At 36.2% G+C, this 24,934-nt stretch overlaps 1 protein-coding gene across 1 annotated transcript in view; it reads right to left on the bottom strand.

The window, feature by feature from the left end:
- Positions 1–24,934, bottom strand: part of Eml5 (EMAP like 5) — a 106,493-nt gene that overhangs the window by 64,411 nt on the left and 17,148 nt on the right. The window contains exons 2-10 of the mRNA XM_055593195.1: positions 22,881–23,040; positions 18,987–19,085; positions 16,595–16,663; positions 14,002–14,187; positions 12,234–12,369; positions 10,807–11,008; positions 8,467–8,604; positions 3,931–4,187; positions 1,778–1,990 (exon numbers count right to left, since the gene is read on the bottom strand). Coding sequence (XP_055449170.1) covers positions 1,778–1,990; positions 3,931–4,187; positions 8,467–8,604; positions 10,807–11,008; positions 12,234–12,369; positions 14,002–14,187; positions 16,595–16,663; positions 18,987–19,085; positions 22,881–23,040 — 1,460 coding nt within the window. The remainder of the gene's footprint in view (positions 1–1,777; positions 1,991–3,930; positions 4,188–8,466; positions 8,605–10,806; positions 11,009–12,233; positions 12,370–14,001; positions 14,188–16,594; positions 16,664–18,986; positions 19,086–22,880; positions 23,041–24,934) is intronic.

Here is a 24,934-nt window from a genome sequence, read left to right as displayed (position 1 = left end):
TACAATATCACAACAGTATCTTAAGCACGGCCAGATGGAAAATGATTTAAAAATTAGTGAAATGAACAAATGAATGGAGTGAAGGGTGCAAATGTTTCCTTTACTGATTTTCCAATGTATTTTGGTAGGAAACACCAAAACTGTGAGGTATAAGTTCGTACTGCTAAAGGCACTATGCACTTTGGACACAGGACTCAGAGGAATAAAGAGAGCTGGTTCTGACCAGAGCCGGGTGCCCTGATGACTAGCTTTCATAGCACCAGGAGACCAGCAGGTGCTCTACACGCTGCCAAGGGAAGCAAGCGCAGCAGTGTTGCCAGCAGTGACGCCTGTGCATCGCAACAGTGGTAACCACAGTAAGAGATGCCTAAAGCTGCAACACTGACACATACTTGGTGGTAACCAACAGCTCTATTTGGACTTACGTTCTGCTCAGCCGGCGAGTAGTCATGTCTAGTGCTGAAAACCTAGCCAGCCACCCATGGCTACTGAGGTCAGAAAGCCTACTACTGCCACTTCCCTAAAACCCACAGATAAGTATAGCTCCTAATTCTTGTCAAAGAAACTTCCTTTTGCAGCAAAGATTATTATAGAAGGTCACAGCTGATCAAAATGTGGGGCCCCAGTCCCGTCTGATACATCTACAACACAATCCTTACATCCACGGCCCGGGAAATGCTGCAGAACTGTAAGAACCCGGAAGTCTCCTGCAAGACTGAGTCCTCTAGATATGACAGAGAAGCTTCGCCCAGGAAATCTCAACAATATAGCTGCTTAAACAAGACCTGAACAATGACAACACTAGTTGACATGCCAAAGTAGATGGCGGGAACAGGGGAAATGAATGTGGTCCCACCCCTAGAAGAAGAGGTACAGGCAATTAAAACTACTGAGAGAGGGAAAATGAGTCTTCCTCAGAGATGAGCACCCTAAGTTTTATAGACTCCCAAGAGGTCAGCCATTAAAACAAACAAACAAGCAACACTGAACAGACTTTTTGCATTTGTATATTTATTTACAGATACAAGTGTAAGTGTGTGTGTGTGTGTGTGTGTGTGTGCGCGCGCGTGCGTGTGCGTGTGTGTATATATAATAATTAACAAGGCAAAGAATTTGAAAGAGGGGTCCCAAGAGTTGTGGGAGGGAGAAGAGAGAGAGGAGGAAATTATGTGATACTATTTTAATTAAATAAAAAAATAAAGAAATGTAGGAAAAAATTGTGAGGTGTTAGGAATACTGGTTCACACCTGGCTAATTGGAAGACTAAGACAGAAAAATCACAAGTTCAAGGCCTGCCTGAGCAACTTTGTGAGCCATTACTTCAAAATACAATGTTTTTAAAGGGGCTGGGGTTTATAAACAGTTTACTGGCACAGCATTTACCTAATGTGTATTGGCTTTCATCCCCATTAACACAAAAATAAATACAAAGCAAAACCTATGAACAAAAACAACTGCACATTCTGTATAATAAAAATCTATCTCAAACTAAATAAAACAAGCATAAGAACAAAAAAAATGCAAGGCATAATCTTATTTCTCTGAGAAAACCTTGGAGATCAGTTTTTAGTATTAAGATAACTGACTGTTTTGACCTGGGGTCTTTGTTTTTTTTTTAGTGAAATTGGTACAACTAGTCTAACTTACCCCATTGACAGTTAACCCCCAACCCAACCAGCCAGACAGTCCTCTAAAAGCTTTAAGACACTAAAAAATATAAACAAAAAGAATCTCATCTTTTATGAGAGTATTAGTGAAAATGTAGACAGGAAGATACCTTTTCTTAAACATGGGTATCGGAATAATTTTACCACTCCATAGTCATCAGCTGTCACTAACACCTGGCCAGCATAATTTCCATCTACTGAATTTATGTCATTGATATCCGAATACTTGGGCCAAATTCCATTGACTTCAAGGCCTGAAACACATGTCCATGAAGCCCAGTGAATGCCTTTTATTTCTTCTTTACTTGTCACTTCCTTTCCTCCTAAAAATAAAAGTGCTCATTTAAGAAATGATTTCATTTCTTTTCATGCAAATGTAAATTTTAATACCTTACACCTAAGTTAAAGAAGACTACATGAACAGACAGGTAAGTGTGGATTAGAAGAGAAAACAAAATTTTAAAAATTTAAGTGCTACTTTAGTGAGTTTGAATATAATTACCAATTCAGCAGGCTCATTCATATGGAAACAGATCTGAATCTTATGAAAATCATGATAGAGATTAATGACAATAGGGTAAGTTAGAAAAGGCAAGATGCCTTTCTTCAGAGGTTGTCACGGTTCTGAGGAAGCTAAGGCTGGGATGAGTGAGGCTCTCCCTCTGGCAGCTCTGAGCTCTCCTACATGGCTGAGCTCTTCTCAGGACAACGCTGAAAGAACTGCCCCCGGTGCAGCTGCAGCAGCAGAAGGCAGTGGGAGCAGAGAGAGAATCTAAGGGCCTATTGACGGCATGGGCTTTGGTCTTTCTGACTACACATGTCCTGTAATGTGCTCAATAAAAATCCAAACAAGGAAGGAAAGGGGTAGGGAAGGAAAGAAAAAAGGGAGCAAGTAAAGGAAGGAAGGAGGGGCAGTAGCAAGGAGAAAGGGAAGGAAGACAGGGCGAAAGTTACGTCAAAGTGGCAAATGTGGTGTTAAAAAAGAAATCCAAGATACATCATTGGGGGGAAACTCTGAAAAAGACTAAAAAGGAATGATCAGAGGAGGGTGATACATTCATGTTAGGTAGGACTTTAGGACTCAGTAAATCATTATAAATCATCAGTGACAAGCTTTGAGGAGATACATTGACTGTATTATGCAACTAGTCTTACTGAGTTCTTTTTTTTTAAGATTTATTCATTTATTATGTTTACAATGTTTTGCCTGAATGTGTGCTTGCATGCCAGAAAAGGGCACCACATCTCACTATAGATGGTTATGAGCCACCATGTAGTCGCTGGGAATTGAACTCAGGACTTTTGGAAGAACAGCCAGTGCTCTTAACCTCCAAGCCATCTCTCCATCCCACTAACTGAGTTCTTACAAGAGTGATTAATTCACAAAGTACCATATCAAACGGAGGTGTAGAATTTGAGAGGTGTGGAATTTTAATCAGGAAGGGTTTGGAGTGCTGGTTTTCAAGAGCTGGGAGAAGCACTGTGATGGAAGATGTTGTCCAGGGCACTAAGTTGTACAGGATGGGTTCCGAGTGTCCTTTCTGAATGTACAGCACCACAGCTGTTATTACTCATGGTATACTTAAAAATCTGCTAACAAAGATCCTGAATGTTTCTACTACATGTGAAAATGACAATAACTATACTAGGTGATAGGTATGCCAATTAGTGTGATTGTTAAAATTAATTTATAATGTCAAATATATGTACGTTTAAAAAGAAATCACATTATGCTTGATATGGCACTTGCCTTTGATCTTAACACTTGGGAGACAGACGCAGTCGGATCTCCAAATGTGAGACCAGCATGATCTACATAGCCAGTTCCAGTGTATCCATGAAACATAACAAGACCTTATCTCAAATTTAAAAATATCACATTGCATGTTTTAAACATATAGAATTTTGATGTCACAACTCAATATTCTGATGACAAAGAACTCAAAAGACATCTGTCTTATAGAAAAGACCATGGTGCCTGAAATAACTCGGAATACTATGCCTATAATCAAATATAATTTACAATTCACTCTTAATGAAAATTTAAATACTACAAACATTAAAAGTCTATGATCAGCCGGGAGCAGTGGTACACGCCTGTAACCCCAGCACATGGGGAGACATAGGCAGGTGGATCTCTGTGAGTTCGAGGCCAGCCTGGTCTACAAAGCGAGTCCAGGACAGCTAAGGCTACACAGAGAAACCCTGTCTCAAAAAACCTAAACAGTCTATGATCTATATGTAATGTGCTAGAAAAGTTTACCTGGCATCTTATACAGAAGTCGCTTTCCACTGCCATCATTTGTCTGTAAATATCTACTATCTGAAGACCAGTCCATATGAGTGATGAAGCTAAGTGAACCAACACATTCACCAACTTTTTTGTATCGCTGAGCAACTCCATAGATGTCAACCGAGCTGTCATTGCAGCCAACAGCCAGGTAAGTGCCATCTGGCGAATATTTTAGCTCATGGATTGCTTCCTTCCTGTCTTTAACATGTACAACTTCAGTCATATCTCTGTTAAAAAGAAAAAAGACCACATGAGCAAAAGCCACTGGAGAATTGTTTTAAAATGTCTCCAAACACTGACTGTGACATACATGTAAGAAAGGTAAGTAGTATCTACTTGAAAATAATTACTTTGCTGACCAGAAATAAGTAGGAAAAAAAAAATGCATGATGCAATATGTGGTGACGGAGCACTTGCCCAGCATGAAGTCCTGGATTTGAACCCCAGCACTGAAAAAACAAACAAAAACAAAACAAAAACAAAACAAAAAAACAGTAGAGGAGAAAAATGCTAAACTTCAGTGAATAAATAACCTTATTTTTAAGGACCCTTCAGCTTCCTACTAAATTTCTGGATTCAGATGAAAAAATATTTAGCCAGATTTTTTTAATGATAAAAGTTCTTTGTAAATACTCAATTTATAAAATATTTCTAAAAGACATAATTTTCAAACACATTTTCATAATAAGCCAAATGTACATACTGACATTTGGGAAATAAGGAAAACATGAAAGAATTCAGCCCTTTAGCAATATATCTGAATATGTATCTTTAGGGCCTCACTATGCAGAGGGTGTTTGCAGCAACCTCCACAGCTGTCTTCTGATGAAGCAACTCAGCTGAAGGAGAAGGTGGACACACTGAGGCCAGAGAACGAGGGACTGCTGGGGAATGGAGCCTTAGTGCAGCAGCACAATTACTCCAGAGGATCGACGCTGACTGTGCAGCACAGCTGAGGTGGTGGGAGGTAGCCGCTTGACAGGGGACATGTAGGTCCCCACCAGGCTTGTGTATTAACTGACTTCCCTCTCCTAGGTTGAGGAGACTCCAGTAAGTGCTGCAACATGCCCTAGCCCAGGAGGAAAGCCTCCTGCAGAGGAGCTGCTACAGCAGGAGTTACCTCTATATAACCACCTTGGCTGTTTTTATTCATTTTTCCTCACTAATCAATTTTATTTCAAATGTTCCCTTTTCTTGAAAGTCTCATTATGTAGCTCAGGCTGGCCTCAAACTCTCAATCCTTCTGCTTCTGCCTCCCAAGCACTTGAATTGCAGGCATACACCACCATGCTCAGCTTAATTTATTTTTAAAAAGTAGACCACAGTTCAGCCATTTTTTCTGAGATTCCTTAAAATGAATTTCCAAAATAGCATGGGTGTTGGTAACAGCCATAAAAACAGATGAACACTTAGGCTTAACACAACTTAATTTTCGAACTTCTAGAACTGAAAGGAGTGAAAGAACAGAGATGCAGGGAAGATGGGCAAGAGACAGCAGCCAACTCTCCATATAATTCTGCATCAGTCATTTGAAATGCTCCAGATTAGCAATTTTAGAAGCAGAAGTATGTTTCTTGGTTTGTTTGTTTTTAAATTTTTCTAAATGGAGGTTAAAAAAAAACATTCAAATTCTTTTAATAACACTAAACACTTACGTTACTTTAGTACTAGGGATTCAAACTTGAATTGACCTTGCATGAAAGACAGACATAAAATAACTATGACAATATATGGTGATTGCTCAAAAGGAATATGCAAAACTGCAAGAAAAACTTAAACGACTGGTTAAGACTAGATTGAAAGCACGAAGGAGCCACAGCAGGGTAAATTTGGCGTGAGCATAAGACATGAGTGAGACAGTAGCTAAAGTATGAAAGAGGAGAGAAAGTTCTTCTGGAATGAGAACAGCACAATGGTATGGAAGCATGTAGTGGGTGGCCCATTTGAAGAATGGTGAACAGTATGTGACGGATACAGAAATTAGTGGGAAGAGCAGAAAACAATGAAGCTGAAGATAAACGAATAAGATTGAGTGAAACCAAAGAGAGAGGCAGATAAAAATCTAGGTTTGCAGAGTACAATTTTGGGAACTACTAACAGAAGTGTTCGACAAGCAAGCTCAAGTTCATCTCCACAACCTGGGCTAGAAAAAAAGGGGAAAAAATGAGATCATGTAAGCAAGTTTATCCTGCCAATGTCAAGGAGTCGGTACCTTCCCAGTGCCAAGGTCTGGTTAAAAGCTCTAAATAACTCCATTGGCTTTGTCTATTTGTGGTATGCTGGGAAACTATGCAGGAAATGCCAATTCAGGTTAATTTGGATCAGTATGGCAGTTCTGAATCAAGATACAATACAATGCAATACAAGCTGAATCCACACAGAAAGATCAAAAGTGTTAGAGAAGATAGTAGTGACACAATAGTGGATGTATTTAATGTCTCTGGACATCTATAATTATTGAAATAAAATATTATATAAAAACAATCTTAAAAGGAAAAATTACAGGCCATCCCACTGTAAAAACCTACAGTTACATTCCATACTGGGGATCAGATCCAGAGCCTGACATGTGCAGGGCGAGCACTCTACTATTCAACTATAGCCTATTTATTTCCTTATTTATTTTGAGTGATAAAGTTAGGTAGGCTGGCCTTGAACTTGAGTCCAGGAGGACTTTCAACTCACAACCCTCCTGCTCAGCCTCCTTAACAACTAGGATTAAGTTGTGAAGGATTTTTGTATAGATGAAGAAACGGAACAGAGAAGCAGAACAGAGATGGGCATTACATACCATATCAAGGATTACAAAGTTCAGCCTAAGGAGCAGATAGTCTTCGGGAAGAGAAACAAATGTGACCTAAAAGGAATCTCTAAAATAAATCTGGAAAGGAGCTGCAAGCATCTCTGCTGTAGCTTCCACAGCACCAGGGGTGCTGTGCAGGTTGCTGGAGGAGAACTGGCATCAATGCTCTTACCTAGTCACTCACAGATGGAGGGCACTTAGGGCCCTACCCACCCTGCTAGCTACTGGCTATTGACATATATGGTGGGAGAGAGGGAGTTGTCTTCAGTTATAGGGCCACTAATGGCCCCATCAGACTCCAGAAGAATTCCAAGCTCATGATCACACAGAGGGCCGTGGTTACTCTCAATGGTCAGAAAACAAAGCAAAAAGTTATGAGTGTGGCAAAGAGACATGTAGGGCTGAAGAAGCGCTGATAGTGTGGGGAGAGAGCTAAAACAGGGTCGGGAGTGAGAGTAATCAGAATGCATTATATATGTGTATGAGATTGTCAAGGCACAGATTTATTTCATAAAGAAAGCAAGAATCTCAACCATGGTGGTGGAAGATGGTTTTGAGATGGGAAGGAGGGCATTTCCACTCTCTATTCTACCAACCCAGTGAGGATATGACAAAGCTCACACGCAAGTGTAATAGTGAAGCTGGAAGGAAGTAACTTGACAGCTTCTGTGGGAATGACTCTTACACAAGAGAGACAAAGTAAATATAAACAAATCATTTCTGATCTGGGCAACTGGACAGAGGACTACTGGGCTGGAGAAGAGAGATTTCATAAGCACTGGTTTGTGAGCATGCTGTGGTTCCACAGCACTGTATCTAATGACTACACACGATAGAAACTCAATGTATGTACCTATTCAACATCAACTAGCAACAGCTTTAACAAAGTCTTCATTAGTTAGTTAGTTAGTTTGTTTGTTTGAGATAGAGTCTCTCTATGTAGCCTTGGCTGGCCTGGAACTCATTAGGTAGGCCAGCCTGGCTTCCAACTCATAGCAATTCTCCTGTCTTTGCTTCTGAGTGCTGGGATTAAAGGCATGTGCCACCATGCTCAGCCTCTTAATAAATTCATTAAGTGTTACAAGTGAAAGGATAGGCAATTTTTTCAGAGCATAAAGATACAAACAAGCATACAAAAAACCCTACTTAGTCATTTCTCATAGCTCTATGGTTGCTTAACGACAAAGGATCTTGACAGAAAATACTACTACCAACAGAAAGTCGGGACCCAATTTGTAACTGAGAGCTTAGCCAGAACTGTACTAAGCATTCTTTTTTAAATAAAAAATTGTATGTGTATGTGTGTGTGGCTGCTTGAGTTTATGTGTACTACACACGTGCAGGACCTGCAGAAGCCAGAAGACCAAGTCAGATCCCCTAGAGCTGGAGTGACAAGTAGTTGTGAGACATCATGTGGGTTCTGGGAAACAAACCCAGTTCCTCTGTAAGAACAGTAGCTTTCTTAGCCACTGAGCCAACTCTCTAACCCATTTGCTAAGCATTCTTAATGCCCTCAGATAAAAGTTCTTGAGTTTAATTTCCAATAAAGCTATTTTTATAAGTATATTTCATTTAATGAAAGTAATATTTGGATTAAATATAAAAGAAGAGAGAAAGAAAGGATATGTTGTTAAGAGCAATAAATACTATAAATTCTAACAAAACAAGAAATTACTGTTTCTGCTTCTACTCTAATTGCATACCTCACTCTAAGGACAGTAAATGACCCATCCTTCATTCCAAGGGCAAGATGGATTCCATCTACATTGACAGCAGCACATCGAATTGGTTCTTCCATATTACATCTTGCTATTAAAGCATGATCTACAAGGCTCCAAATCCTGTACAATTTAATTCAAAAATAAAAATAGTTAATGTGTACCATAAAAATAATAATCTCTATAAGAATATTTTAGTTAAAATAATCTGGCTTAAAGAAAGACATTTGTCTCTATGAAATAGCAACATTGTTCATAATTAAAATGAAAAAGAATATCAGAATTTATTGTTTTTAAAATAATATAGTGGGGATAATGAGATGGCTCCAAAGGTAAAAGTGCTTGCTTGCAGTACAATCCCCAAAACTCATAATGGAAGAAAAAGCCAAAGCTGCCCTGACTTCTGTATCTGTCACAAAATTCATGAGCCCACACTCCCACTCTCACATACTAAGAATAACAATATTTTTAAATACAAAAGCATATTGATATCACTATGATTCAATTGTTAATCTGAGATAGGTTAATAATAGCTACCTTAATCAAAAGAGAGCTATCTATTTCCTTAAATTATATATGTAAGACTGGGCATCAGGGAGGCAGAGACAGGCAGATCTGTGAGTTGGAGACAAACCTGGTCTACAGAGCAAGTTCCAGGTCAGCCAGAGCTACATAGTGAAACCCTGTCTCAAGTATATATTTTAACATATATATATTTAATAGATATATATTATATAGGTAGTCTTTATATATATATGTAGTCTACATATATATGTAGTCTTTTAAATGGAGTACTTAAAATATTCAAATTCAGAAAGTCTTCCAGACTATATTAAAAATTAGTAAGATAACTAGAAAATAGCTATCATTTAAAAAACAAGAATTGTGATTTCAAAAAACTTAAAGAACAAAGAAAAACACTAATGAAGATTTAACATAGTCAAAAATGCTATAATAAAACTTTACATCAAAACTTGGGAAGTTGAGCACTAGAAAGATGCTCGGCAGGCTCAGCAGGTAGAAGAGTACACTGGTCTCTCAGAGAAGCTGAGTTAAGGTCCCAGCACCTACGCAGGTAGTTTGAAACGACCTGGAACTCCAGCTCTAAGGGATCCAATACCCTCTTCTTGCCTCCAGGGTTACTCAGGACACATGTAGCACACACACACATAAATAAAATAATAAAACAATAAACAGTCACTATGTTAACACAGTGATGAAACTCAGAGACTATAGCTGAAATATGTAGGGCAACATTTTGCTGCATATGTTATAATACAAAAGCTATCATTTAATGAACAAGCATCTGCTCCAAGAGGTTAGAAAAAAAATCAGCAAAGCGAAATAGATTTTTGCTGTTTTATAGAAAAATGTTTGTACATTTTTATATTCTTTTATAGCTAAGATATTTGCTAGCTTCTTAATATTTATTTTTTTATTTGTGTATGTCTGAGATCATGCACACAGGTGTCAGAGGATGCCAAAAGACACCTTCAAATATAGCTGGTTCTGAGCTGCCCAGTGTGGCTGTCGGGAACCAAACTGTTGGCCCACTGAAAGAGCAGCAATCGCTCTTAGCCACTGAACTATCTCTCCAGCTCCACTAATTCCCTTTTAATTCCATGAATGTATTTGCATTTTCTTTGGATGCTTCTACACTTACAGTCATATTGCCTATGTATAAAAGTTGTTTGTTTTTTTTTTTTCTACTCATCTCTTTTATTCCATCCCCTCTCTCTATCTCTCTCAAGCTCCTGCCACAGGCATCTCTATTTGGCCATTCTGTGCTCATGCATACTGTCTTTCCTGGCTACAAAGTTTCAATGCTGCAACATTAAGTGCTGAGTTTGCTGAAAGTTCTTGTTCTGTACAAGTGCCAGCAAACACATCCTTTGGGGCAAATCCTGGGACAAAAACATGACTGTGTGTTTTTATAAACTGAGAATTAAGGATGAATTTTACAAGTTTTAACTGTTGAAAACCATGAAAGAATAAAATTTTAAAACACAACAAAATACACAACATTCATATTTCATGCCTATAAATAAAGTTTTACAGGAACACAGACACTCATTTGTTTATACATTGCCTAAAGCTTACGTACACCACAGAGGTAGACTTTAGAACAAATTTTACATTTATGTATTATGTGTATGTGTCCAAATTGCCTGAGCACCATGGAAGGTCAGAAACATGCACAGTACATTTAAGGTGTATGATCACAGATACGTTTAGTTGGTAAATATTAGTTCTTACAGTCTGAATTTAAAATGTCATAGTACCTTATTTTGCTGTGGTTGTCTACCTAAGAAATTATTTACTTACCTGACTGAACGATCATCACTTCCAGTCACAGCCAAAGGTTTAGTAGGATGAACAGCAAGCGCCCAAAGTTCACCCTCACAATGCCCTTGCATAAGTAGGAAAGGTTTATTTCTTTCATGCACAACAATTTCAAAAATTTCACTGTCCTGTGTTCCAACTAAAATGTGGTCACCTCGCCAACAAACACTCCTCACAGATAAACCTGGTAAAAAGCACATTTAATAGCAATAGTGTGCTTAGTGTCAGTGTACAATAACAAAATACAGTCTTAATTGGTTTTCTATCTTGGTTTTAAGATAGAGTACAAAGTCTAGATATATACCCCCATTGCCTTCAGTTATTCGTATTCTTTTTCATGAGACAATAGATTTCCTTTTTCAGAAACCAAATTTCTACCCATCCTTTAGATACACTTTGCTAGACAATTCTGAGAGTCGGACTGCGTTTGTAGCTAAGGTCTCACAAGCATCAAGTGCTCAGGACCTGCCTGTAGAGAAGTGCATATTGTGTTTTCTTCTGTAACAACCTGCCTTCTTTCTATATTTCACTTTTGAAATCTCTTCTTCAATATATTTAAGGAAAGAGAATTCACTTTTACTTTATCTGCATTTTCTACAGTTCCTGTTGGCCCTTATGAAAAAACATTCCCATCTTTTTTATTTATACTACATTGCCAATTAAAACACACTCTATACTTCATAATATTCTCTTGAGAATAAAATAAAAAAGGAATAATTGTAAGCTTCAGAATAATGTTCATTAAAACTAATGAAAATAGAGTAAAGACTAATATATAAAAGCTTATCATGTACTGAACATCCTAAAAAATTCACATGGTAATTCATCTAACACTAGGAGATATTCATAGTGGTCTTAATTTACAGATGACCAAATAACTAGACCAAAGTTACACATATCTTCAGAAACACAAATATGATTTAAATATATTTTAAATAAATACGATCTAAATGTGTTACTTCCAATCTTAGTTTTACAATTCAATGATACATTAGTGATTAACATGTTATGAACGTTACAATGAACTTATTTTATTATGTCTATTTTACAATTCCCTAATTGCTGAAAAAATAAGTTTTGAATACAGAAAAAAAACCCGACTTAAATCATCATTAACAAAAGTTGCCAATTTCCAATATATTTTCTTTGCGTGATTATTTGGCAAATTCTGTTTAGTGTTGTAACAGCAAAGTCTTTTCAAAATCCACAGTTACAAAGAGCAAATGTCTACCATATGTTTCTGCAGGTTTTATTATAACAGGCATTGTATACGCAAAAGGACCTCTGTCATAACAGCACAGACTTTACCAGCGAAGCCCCTCTTGGTAGAACCTACAGAAAACATGTATGTGTACTAAGAGACAACCGGCTGTTTCACAATTTGCTTAGCATGACTCATGCATTATTACCTTTGTATCCCTGTTCTGTTTCCCTGAGATCAATCACAGTAATTGGTTTAAAAGTTAAATCCCAAAGACGAACACAGCCATCTCGGCCACCAGTAGCAAAGCCTTCTTCACAAGCATTCATACTAAAAATTCCTGCCTAGGTGAAGGTAGAAAATGACTTAATGACATGGCCTTCTTAAGAATGTCTACTAAATAACGGCAAAAATCCATTCAGCAATATTTTCTTATGAATATATACATATAAAATGAATATATAGATAAATATGCCAGAACACACATCCAAAAATCTAAAATATAATACAACATTGGGAAGTCAATACATAATTAAGGCAGTATTTAATGATATATATATATAACACAAAGGAAAGTTAAATATTATACTGTATATAAAGTGAATCCTAAAAGGCAAAACTCTAAATGGAACAAATAAATGTAAATACATCACAATACTCATGTAACTTGGAGGTATAAGACCTTTTCATACATGATAAAACCATAAGCCATAAAGAAAAAAAAATCTTTACTTTCTTGTGTGTTTGTGTGCAGTACTAGGGATTGAAACCAAGACTACAATGCTAGACCAGTATTCTATCTCTGAGCCACATCCCTGGCCCTTAACTACAAATATACAAAATTATATAAGTTAGAAAAGAAAAAGTATGTATCTCTAATGAAGAAAAAATACCAATACAACTAACCAAACAAAAGTGAAAGACAAAAAGGGTAATTAATAAAAAACAAATATTTAAGGAAATTAACATTTTTTTCTTCCAGAAGATAAGCAAATTTTTACAGCATGTCACATTCAATACTGAAAAATATGAAGGAAAAAACCTAGTTTTATATACTAAAAGTTATAGTATGAATTGACAAACCTTTTGTGAAAGAAACTGATAATTTTGTTTCCAGACACTTAGAGCAAGTCATTCATAAATGATTCTATAGCATGTCAGTACTTTCCACTTGAAAATCTCTCCATGCTAACTAAGCCCCTACACTGTTGGAGGAGAGAATGATCCAACTGCAAAACAGTTCGAATTTAAAACCACAGAAAAGTTTTAACAATATATTTTTCTGACTTAGTTATATGAAAATCTCATGAATTAAAAAAAAAAAATCCCAAGGACTTTAAGATGGTGTTAAGATCATTGGCTGTTCTTCCAGAAGACACGGATTCCCTTCCTAGCACCCACACTGAGGCTCACAATGGGATATAACTCCAGTTCCAGTAGATCCTATGCCACCTTCTGGCCTCCAAAGGCACCAGGCACACACATGGTGCACAGATGAATACATACAAGCAAAACATCCATATGCACAGAGTAAATCATCATTTAATCAATTTAAAAAATTAAATCCCTTCTCCCTGGCTTAATGAGTCTATCGTTTTGGTTTTGGTTTTGTTTTCCCACACATTCCCAAATTGCCTACTGGGTAAGCTGGCCTTAGCAACACTAGCTTTATTTTACTGCAGCTAATTTAGAAAACTCTATTGCTAGAGACAACGAGCTTTATTCAACACTATTCTGAAAAAGATACTGTTACAACAAAGGTTTTAACAAGCTGATCATTATACTAAGTTAATAAATATGTATGAGTCTAATTGCATGGTTCTTAATTGAAATCTTAAAAAAAAAAAAACCAAGCTGTTAGAATAGTATTTTTTAAGAAACTGAAATGACTAGAAATGGGCTATATTAGAGAGCTTGTTTTAAGAAAGTTAATCAGTAAACATCCAAAATTGTTGAAAATATTCAAATATACTTACAGTATGGGCTCCTTGTATTGTTCGTATAAGATTGACTCCTTTCCAAACATATATATCCCCATTGAGCGCACCAGAATATGTTAATTCATCCCGAGCACAGGCGAGGCACAATATTGTCTGGAGGTCACCTGTTTTACCAAAAACTCCTCGTTTTGGGGTCAGAGCATTTCCACACAAACTCCAGAACTAAAATGTACACAGTATAAGCATATTATCAAATAATGCTTATAAAAACCAAGTAAAATATTTTCAACAATTCAATGCTACACTATGGCAGAAGACCAGAAATTACCTAAGTAGTTGTCTTATAATAAAATAGCATTCAATGCTCATATCCTCATCTTAGTGTTATCACAAGCTGTTGTGGCATATAAATTACTAGTTTCAATCTTTATCTGTAAGAGTAAGAAATCTGAGCTAACATATTTTCTTTGACATCTACTTTTACTTTATTTTACTTATTTACAGTCTTACCCAGCTGTGAACCCCATGACTATAATAATGACGAGTATGCCTTGCTCATGCTCTGAGTGTAATAAGTATTATGGCTGTTGTGGGGTTAACCAACCACTTTTTGATTTAAGGCTTCCCTCAGAAGAGGAAACGAATGCCCAGTACTGTAAATCTGCCCATACACCTATAATTGAGGAGCTCTGTTGACCAGGCTGGCCTCAAACTCACAGAGATCTGCCTGCCTCTGCCTTCCAATGCTGGGATTAAAGGCATGGGCCCCCACCGCCCAGCTCCAGGGCTTTGTTAATGGTATGGCCACTGGTAGTTGAGCCATGCTTCAGTGGACAACCTCACACCTGAGCATATGGGCAGCACAAATTGGTGTCAGTTGGTTAATTTTTCTAAAGTTTTATTTATTTATTATATATACAGAATTCTGTCTTAATAGAAAAGGATATACCCAACTCTCACAAGAAGAGAGGGGAAAAGAAAGCTACTTAAGGGACAATGAGAGAGAGAGGAAGTAGTTTTACCAGGACAGTTATAGAGAGACAGATGGCAGAGAGAGAACAAGCTGGACACAGGTGAAGACAGAACAAGCCAGAGAATGAGAAGGCATCAGAAGATTAGAGCAGATTGTTGGAATTAGTATGAAGCCAAGAAGAGCAATTCAGAGGCCAGGAGAAAAGGGAGACTGAATAAGTCAGCTGGGAGAGGCATTTAAGATAGAACAGCTGAGTTGAACCAGTCAGCTATGAGCTCAGTAAAAACAAAGTTATCAGAGGCTGAAAATTCTAGGCCTAGATTAGATCGTATGGAGGCTAGAAGCTTCCAGGACTAGGCCTAGGTTTAGCAGGAGGAAGACAACAAATGAATAAGATGAATAAAAGTTTAATTAATGAACACTTTAATGTGTGAAATTTTGTGACTTCTAGACATAAAGTCAAGGTTTCCAAATGTCTTTGAGACTCTACAGGAGCTAATCCTTCTGTTTTATAATCCAGATCAGAGCTGTCAAATAGAATCTCAGTGAAAATGGAAATCTCCCACTCTTCTCTACACACATATATGAGTATATATGAATAAATACATGTGTGTATAATGTATATATGCATGATTCCAATACGGCAGACCCCAGAAACACGTGATTATTGAATATTTGAAATGTGGCTAATGACTAAAGAAATAAATTTTAAGTTTCATTTGAGTTTGCACTTAAAATCCTGTATGTCCTAATGGCTACTGTACTTGGCAATACAATTTTAGATCATTTCTGGGACTTACTTTCCTCACATGTACCACTGACACAAAACTACCATCTTACTAGTCATTGTTGCTACCACAGGAAGGAAAATGTAATTCATTATACATTCTGATCTCAGATGACGAGCTCCTAAAAAACACTGAAAATAAAAGTTTTAGCCTTATTTATAGTGTAAGTCAATAGGAAACTCTATAATTATTTTAGCTCTCCTTATAATTATGCATTATAATATAAAATTAGACATATACAATGTCTAATACACAGTTGGTAAATTACTATACATACATATACATCTATCTCAAGTACTATATCAAGATTAAAGACAAAGATAGCTATCTTCCCAGTGTTTAAATTAGAAGTCTAAAGCCTTGAAGAGTAAGTGGAGACAGACAAGCAGATAATGGTAGGACACAGATTTTTTACTCATTAGGGATTAACTGTTTCAAGAGCAATTATGTAAGATAGTAGAAAACGAAACAAAACCACCTCAAAGTGGTTGTTAAATGACTCCCACAAGTCAAGTACCTAGTAAGTAGCAGCTGTGACCATCCACATTGCTCCTATGAGGCAATATCATCTCTGCAGACAAAAGTTCTTAGATGTTTGATTTCCTATTCACAGTAGATTCTACCTCACTAAACTGTGTTTCCTAATAGGGAATGCTTCATTACTTCCTTTTTAAAACTTATCCTTTATAATGTCTCAAAATAAGTACAAAATAAGCACTTGTTGGACTAGACATGAGTATTAAAAGTTAACATTTTAAAACAAGTCCTGTCGGAATTCTGTAACTATCCTAAATGGCTAATGGTGTGATGTATATGTAGCAACAGACAATGAAAAATAACTGTTATAAAAGAAGAACCCTTCTTGTACCTTGATATGTTTTACACCACAGCTGACAAGTTTATTTGGCTGGTACAAATCCCAAGAAATATCAAATATCTGTAAACAAATCAGATTAATGGTTAAAATATTTCCAGTATCACTTAAGAAGCCTGCCCAAACAATGAGGTAGGGTAAGCCCGTACCTCTAAGAAACTATGTACAACAGTCTCAATATAATAAAAATCCTACCTTTTGAAATCTTATGAAGAAAAAAACTATATATGATAATAAGAAATAAAAGCAAGTTATTAGTTTTGGTTAACTTTAGAGGGCAAATAATAAAGTAAAATCTAACTGTATCTTTAATTTTTAAAGAATACTTTGACCTAATTAAGTAACATGAATGGTTCAACAGAGGTAAATGCCTGAGACTTTTTACAGAGGCAAAACTCCAAATGGAATACTTATACACTGAGATATATAGAATGTTTTTAATCAGAACTACTTTAATAAACTATCTAAATATTCATTTCACAGCAATATTCATCCTTTAATTTTTAGCTTCCTCGTTTACAGGTCACACAGAATTATTTTTTTAAATTTTAGAGTCCCTATGTTTTATTCATATCTAATATTACATAAATTCATCGTACACACAAATCATGCTGTTACAAGACTCTGGTGAATCAAAATATCCAATAGATACACATAATTAAGCAATAAATGAAATAAAAACTATCACTTGAAAACCAAGTCATTTGCTGTGCATATACTGCTCTTCACTCATTTCTTAGTGATTATATGGTGATATAATTTAACCTAAGAATTTTGTTATCTCCGATGATAGAGAAGAGCTATCTTACAAGCTACTCTTCAACAACTCACCATAACAGACAGCACACAGAAACACAACACATAGACAAGACACAAGATGCAACTCTAAATACTAACAGCAGAACTTTTAAAAATTCTGTCATCATTCAACACCATTTTTACAAGAATTGGTTTGCTAAATCCAAGGTACAAATTTGTGAAATACTTTGACCCAAATAAGTGAGAACAAGGTTATCTAATAAGATAAAGTTTAACATTTTAATAGTTATCGCTGACCATGTAATAGGCTCTTTAAATGATTTGCCAAAACCAAGTATATTCTCCAAACTGCAAAAACACGAAAATTTCCTGCAAAACATTTATACATGCTTACAAACTAGTATTTTTGGCTATCACTGTATTGTGCATCTGAATGGAATTTTACAAACATAACAAAATAGAAAGTTTAAATTTTAGTCTAGATTTATAACAATCACAGCATTTCACTAAAAACTTGAGTATAAGGCCAGAGGTGGTGGCACACGCCTTTAATCCCAGCACTCAGGAGGCAGAGCGGGTGGATCTCTGTGAATTCAAGGCCAACCTGTTCTCCACAATGAGTTACAGGACAGCCAGGACGATGTAGAGACTCTGTTTCAAATTAAAAAACAAAATAAAACAAAGTATTCTTAATATTAATCTTATATAACATATCTAGGGCATTGATATTTTTAACAAGTTTCCAAAATAGAAAATACTAAGTCTCTAAAATGTATAGTAATATCTTATTTATTACAGAGCTGGGGTTCAAGCACAGCCTTGTGCATGCTAGGCAAGCATTCTTCCACACAGCAACATTCCTAACCTGAAGTAATACATAATTTTAAATGTATGCAAACAACATCACATTCCCCTTATTATAATACATTTGCAACATAATGGTAAACCAAATTAAATAAATCATATAAAGTTGATATTGGAATAATTTATGTTTTCATATGTACAACTTTTCAAATAGTACAAATTAACTATCTCTAGCCCTTAATTATCATATGCTAATAAACTTGCCTTAAAATGCACTTTTTTTTTTTTTTTAAACCAAAGCAAACATGGAGATAAGTTTCAAACTAATGTTGTACACAGTGGATCATGTGTTTTGGTCCTTTTGTAGATATGTAATCTCATATTTTTTCATAGATTTTTATTTATTTATTTATTTATTTTTTTATTTATTTATGTATGTAGGCACCTTTACCTGCTGAGCCATCTCACCAGCCTATAATCTAAAATTTCATGAGTATTTTTAATTCTGTCATTTTAACTTTAAAATTTTGATTAATAGTTTACATATAAAGTTCCTCATTTAACATTCATAAGCCAATGGTACTTGGTATGCTCACAGAACTTTTCAACTGTAACTATGGTTTTAGAAAATTGTATTGCCTAAGAAATTCATTCCACATTCCCATTCCCACCCCACCCCCATAATTGTACCAATTCTTTACAAGTTGTACAACTTTTATGTACTGTGACTACAGGACAATGACAAGGCAAGAAGACCCTGTGAACTCCCCACCATACTTTTCTTGCCACATATTCATTAGAGAGACCAAAGGAGAGTACTCACTCTGTCTGTATGACCAGGAGCCATAGACAACATTTTCCCCCTCTTCCAGTCCCAAACACAAACTGCATTCTTTGAATCCAGTCCAACTGAAACCAAGCGCTGGATTTTGTCCAAGAAATTCAGGAGGGAATAAAAAGAGAACTCAAATAACTACCAAATTATAAATAGCAAATAAATTCTACTTGTAACATCAAAATATATGCATTCATATTTCAGACACCCTTTAAAGCAGATAGATGTGTCCATCCCATTAATATTTGTACATGCATTTAGTTTTTCATATTAAGTAAAAAGAAAGACTTTCAATTCTATGAATACCCAGGGAGTATCCTATCAAACTCCAGCCAAAAGCTAAAACTTCTAGCTATAAACACATCTTTTAAAAATACTGTTGCACTCTCAAAGAATGAAAAACAAAACAAAACAAAGAATTCTTGGTGAGAACCCTGGAGGGTAGGAAACATTTACTAGGAATATATCGGGTGAAGCCTGGCTGCCCTGGTTCTTTGGGTTGCTTTTTGTTTGCTTGTTTGCTGTTTGTTTTGCTGAAGACTAAAGAGAAATAAGAAAGAAAAGTCTAGGGAATCTACCCAACGTGGGAATTGGAATTGCAGCCTTTCACTACAGAAATAAATTCCTCAGAATAGGAAACAATGAGAAGTAATCCCTTTTTAGAGAGGATAACTGGAAGAAAAAGAAAGATTTCCTATGAACATCTGCAAGTACAACCAGCCTGCTCAGGGTTGTGAACCCTGAACTGGGAAGTCTCTTTCAGAGTGTGTCTAAAGCTTTTGAGAAATTTTAGTAGCACAGTATAGGCAATATAAATCAAATATGGGGTAATACAACTTTTACTACATCCTTTAAAGAATTCCTACAGGTAGAAATCCAAATAAAAATAAGCTACAGAGTAAAAACAAACCAGCCATTTCGGCACAAACATTTCATTTCAGAAAACGAGAGCATAAGTGAAAATAAGCCCAGCAATGAACAAATACACAACATTGGAATTATATCAACAACATATAATAAGTTTAATTTACACAAAGAAATAAAATTAAGGTTTCAAACTATCTCCACAAGAATAAAGAGTAGGAAACTATAAAAAGTATCCAAAGATATACAGAGAAAGACAGGACTTGAAATGAAAACTAGATGAAGCTAAAAATTTAGTGGAAGAGTTTAATAAATTAGAAAGAGATGAGACGACACAGTTGACAGGAGTTAGTAAGACTGAAAGAATGAAAAAGGTAAGAAGCATGAAAGATGAAATTCTAGCCAAGAAGGAACATCAGGGTCTGAACTTGACCACTGCTATAACATACAGAAAACTACAAAAATGTATGAAACAAATATTTTAACAGTAAGCAAGGCACTGTGAGTCATGAAAGGGGACAGAAGAAATAAAGTGTGTTCTACAGCTGACTTCACTTCGGAGAGAATTTCTACATTGAAGTACACAAGGGTAGAATCCTTAAGCAGCCAACAGATTTGTTTATTTCAATTGGCAAGGGCCTGGAGTTCAACTGTGTGCTGGAGAGATGGGGTGGAGAGCTTAGTGTATGAGCCTGAGGAAATGAGTTCAGGTCTCCAGCATCATCGTAAAAAGCTGGGCATTAAGGCATAACTCTGCAACCGTGGCACTGCGAGGCAGAGACGGGTAAGCCCAAGGGTCTCCTTAAGCCAGTCAGGGTAGTTGAAAATTTGGGCTCTAGATTTAGTAAAACATAAGGAGGCAAAACAAGTGAGGAAGACACCCTAGTGTTGACTTCTGGCCTCTACATGTGCCCACACACGTGTGCCCTCCACGCACATGATTTTTAAAGAAATGAAAAGTATGTTTTTATAATATTTGGTTATGTTTTTTAGATCAATTATAAGGTAAGTTAACCTCCTCCCTCCTCCCATTGTTTTATGACTCTTCAGTCTCTGTTACAGATTTCTATAAATAGACTCTTCAGGCCTTAATTATCCTCAAGAAGAGAGGCTACTAGTATTAATATGTATATTCAGCTCATTTAGGAGAAAGCCTTTAGGAAAGGAACATTTAGCCTTGGTACCTACTAGGAAGCTTGTCAACTGAATAAATCCTAAATTATCACATATTCTTTCAAATCTAGCGGAAAATAAAAACATTAGGCAATATTTCCTACTTAATATCTTATGAGAAGTTCATAAACAGGTATGTTTGCTCAAATAGACACTTCAAATTACGATTTTAAAATAACTTCCTTAACTTCACATAAGAAAAATTATTATAAAATAATCTATCTTGGTAGAAGTTCCTTGCATTAAGGTTGAATTCCTTTTGATTTATAAGCAACTACCTCCTAAGTTACGTGTTTGAGGCAGAAAAGCACTGCTGTTAAAAATATAAGCTCTGGAGCACAAGAGACCCGGTTCCTGCTCTGGTTTCACTCACTAGTTGTTATTTAACTGTCTTAGTCTCAGTTCATTTTTCTGCAAAATAGAGATAACAACAGAATCTACTTCATAGGGTTGCCTTAAGGATTAAATGAGATAATGCAGGCTTAGGAAAATGCCTGGTACATAGCGTGTACTCCATAGTGCTATGACTTTCTTAGTTTAAAATTTTAATACTATGTCCTCATGAAAACATGATGAAAAATACAAATATTCATGGTTTCTCATAGATAAAGCTCAGAGTAAGCAAGACTCAGTGCTTCCAACTAAAAGTTACGGAAGTAGTTCCTCCTTACAGAGATCTCAGCAATGCAACGCATTATATTCAAAGGAGGAACCTTTAAAAATTAAGAAGATATTATTAATATATAAAGGATACTTATAGACTCCTCTGGTTAAAAACATCTTAAATTTCACAAAACCTTATGTGTAAAGAAATTTTAAACTAATTATGTAGATTTCTTTCATTCTTTTATACTCTTCTGATGTAAGAAAGATTATTTTTCTCTTAAGAAAGAAAATGAAATTCGGATTAGACATAAAAGACTTGAAAGGTACTGGCAAACATGGGACATAACTTGGGTTTTCACAATTGCTAATCACCATTAAACCTAGCAACACATTTCAGAGAAGTCCAGTGAAGTCACCACAGATCCCTTACCTGAACCTCACAGGAATCTACACTACCCAAAGGTGCTCTGCCTCAGAATAACATAAGGCACCTCCTGACTGCCATGTTCTCTAGGATACAGCACAGTAAGTCTATTTTTGGTAGAATCTAGATCTACAACAATAATAAAAAGCAGGTAAGTAAATTTTTCTGAACATTAGAATTATTTTAAAATCTGACTTAAACACAAAATATTTAGCAATTACAAATTAACTACACCACTTTTAAAATACATTTTAGTCATAACAGCCTCTGTGCAGAACGACAAAAAAGTCTTGGCTTATTAGAGGATAATTAGGAAACTGATTAGCCAGTGAGGTGAGATTAAGTTCACTGTTTTGATCTTGATTTTGTATAAAAGTAAGTCATTGATATTGTCTCATTTTCAATAAAAATAAAATTATAAAAGAAAACACTTAATGTGACTGAAAGTGAAAATATATACAGCTCTACTCAGAGAAACTTAATTTTCCCAAGGTATCTTCCATATGCCCTTACCTGGAAAATAGTGACAGATAAAATTTTCTGTAACAATCAAGTAACAGCCTAGTGAATGAGAATTTCTTTGGCTTTTAGAATAATTTGATGAAGAAAGTTCTTGGTAATGATGAAATTAATACCCATTGTTTTTATTTTTGTTAGCTACATCATCAACCCATCTCATTTATACTTTAACACCTTTAGATAAACAAATACTTTTTATCAGTGTTTTTCAATTCTATATTATAAACTCATAATGATTTCTTATAGCACGCATTTTAACATCAAAATTGATACAAAGGAGGAAAATTATCACATACCTGTCCATCCAAATCGAACGCTAAACAAGCTATACCATGTGTATGAACATCCTTAAGAATCGACACGGTCTGGACAGTGTAAGAGTCCCAAACACAGATGTAAGGCTCTTTCCCAACTTGTCCTGTTGCTACCAACACTCTCTCAGGATGCAGTGCAAGACTAAAAAATATAAATAGATAGATAGATAGATAGATAGATAGATAGATAGATAGATAGATAGATAGATAGATAAATAAATGATAAGGCTTGAAAGGTGCTTATCAAACTTTTAAATTATCAGGTTTGCCTTTAGATAAAGACTTTCAATTGCATTTCTCTACACTAACAGAGAACAACCAAAAAAGAAAACAAGAAAATCTAAATTATAGTAGCATCAACAAGAGCAAATACAATAAGAAACTTAAGGGATCATATGAATTCTATACTGAAATCTAGAAACCAAACTACAAGTCATTTTAAAAGGTCTAAACAGAGGATAAATCACATCAGTTCTAGGCTTAAAAGAATGTAATATTCACAAGATGGCAATGCCTCTTAAATCGATCTAAAATCAAGAGTTCTCATCAAAGTACCAGTAATGATTAAATAAAAATAATACAGAAAATGTGAACCTACAATTATATTTTGTGGGACTGTAAAATTATACAGCCAGTTTAAAAACAGGTTAGCAGAGTTACTATAGGATACAACAATTCCATTTCTAGATTCATTCCTAAAAGGAGTAAAAACATATGTCCACACAAGATTTGCACATAAGTGTTCATGCCAAAATTATTCATAACAGCAAAAAGCTCAAATGTTCATAACTGAATGGAGAAAAAGACATAAAGTGCTAATAAGATGTTGCAACAGAGATGAACTCTGAAATTTAACACTAGACAGAAAAAAATATATACATAGAGCCACATATTCTACGGATTCATTTAGATGAAACTGTCTGGAATAAGCAACACTCATGTGATAGACTTTTGGGGAAACACAACACACAAATGTCTGCTCACCAGGAATAGGGAACCCACAACAGATCAAAGTAAAGAACAGGCCACTGTTCAACTTGGTGAACCAAAGTTCTTATTGAGGTCACCAACAGGAGTATGGGGAAGGAGTCACATGGAACAAGGATGAGTCAAAAGCAGCCATGTCACTGAAAAGCCCACCCCAACACAGGCAACAACTCACAAAGGCTGCAACGTTGGAGCTCTCTACACAGATGCAGCAGCTATCAGTCTGAGTGTCTCCCTCCAGCTCAGCTAGTTAGTCACTTCCTCCATCAATCTTTTACTCTTTTTTATTGTTGACAAAGGACAGATCATTTGCATAATTCCTATGTCGAAAGAGCCTCCCCTTCCCTCCAGGAAAAACAATTCTTCAATTCTGAGGGAAATGGTATACAGCAAAGAGCCATGCCATGTCCAGAGACAGCATTTAACAGCACTCCTCCCCATCCTCCAACATCAATGGGGTCTCCAAAAGAACCTATGACTTCCCTAGCCATGAGTTTGACCATGCCTACAGTATCAGGCATGAACTTTCTCCTGTGGAACAGACCTCAGATTCAGTCAAGAGGGGGTTGGTTGTCTCCATACCTAGTATGGTGGCTGAATAAGAATGGTCCCACAGGCTCATAGATTTGAATGTTTGGTTACCGGGGAGTGGCACCTTTTGGAAGAGTTAGGAGGTGTGGCCTTATTAGAGTAGGTGTGGCCTTATTAAAGAAAGTGTGTCACTAGGGTGGGCTTTGAGGTTTCAGAAGCCCAAGCCCAGAGGCTCTCTCCCATCCTGCAACCTGTGGATCCAGATGCAGAACTCTGTTACTTCTCTAGGATCATGTCTGCCTACATGCCACCATGCTCCCACCTTGATGACAAAGGACTAACCTTCTAAAACTGCAAGCAAGCCTCAGTTAATGCTTTCCTTTATAACAGTTGCAATGATCATGGTGTCTATCACTGGACACATCTAGTCTGGAAGGTCGATGTTGTAGCAAGCAGGGTCTAGCACTATGTAACAGTGTAAAACTGTTTCCCTTTTTGACACACCTACACCAGGATTT

Source organism: Psammomys obesus, unplaced genomic scaffold (genome assembly GCF_907164565.1).
Source record: "Psammomys obesus unplaced genomic scaffold, mPsaObe1.curated_primary_1811, whole genome shotgun sequence".
Classification (NCBI taxonomy): Eukaryota; Metazoa; Chordata; class Mammalia; order Rodentia; family Muridae; genus Psammomys; species Psammomys obesus.
The sequence above is the reverse complement of the archived record's forward strand: the minus strand, read 5'-3'. Positions and strand labels throughout refer to the sequence as shown.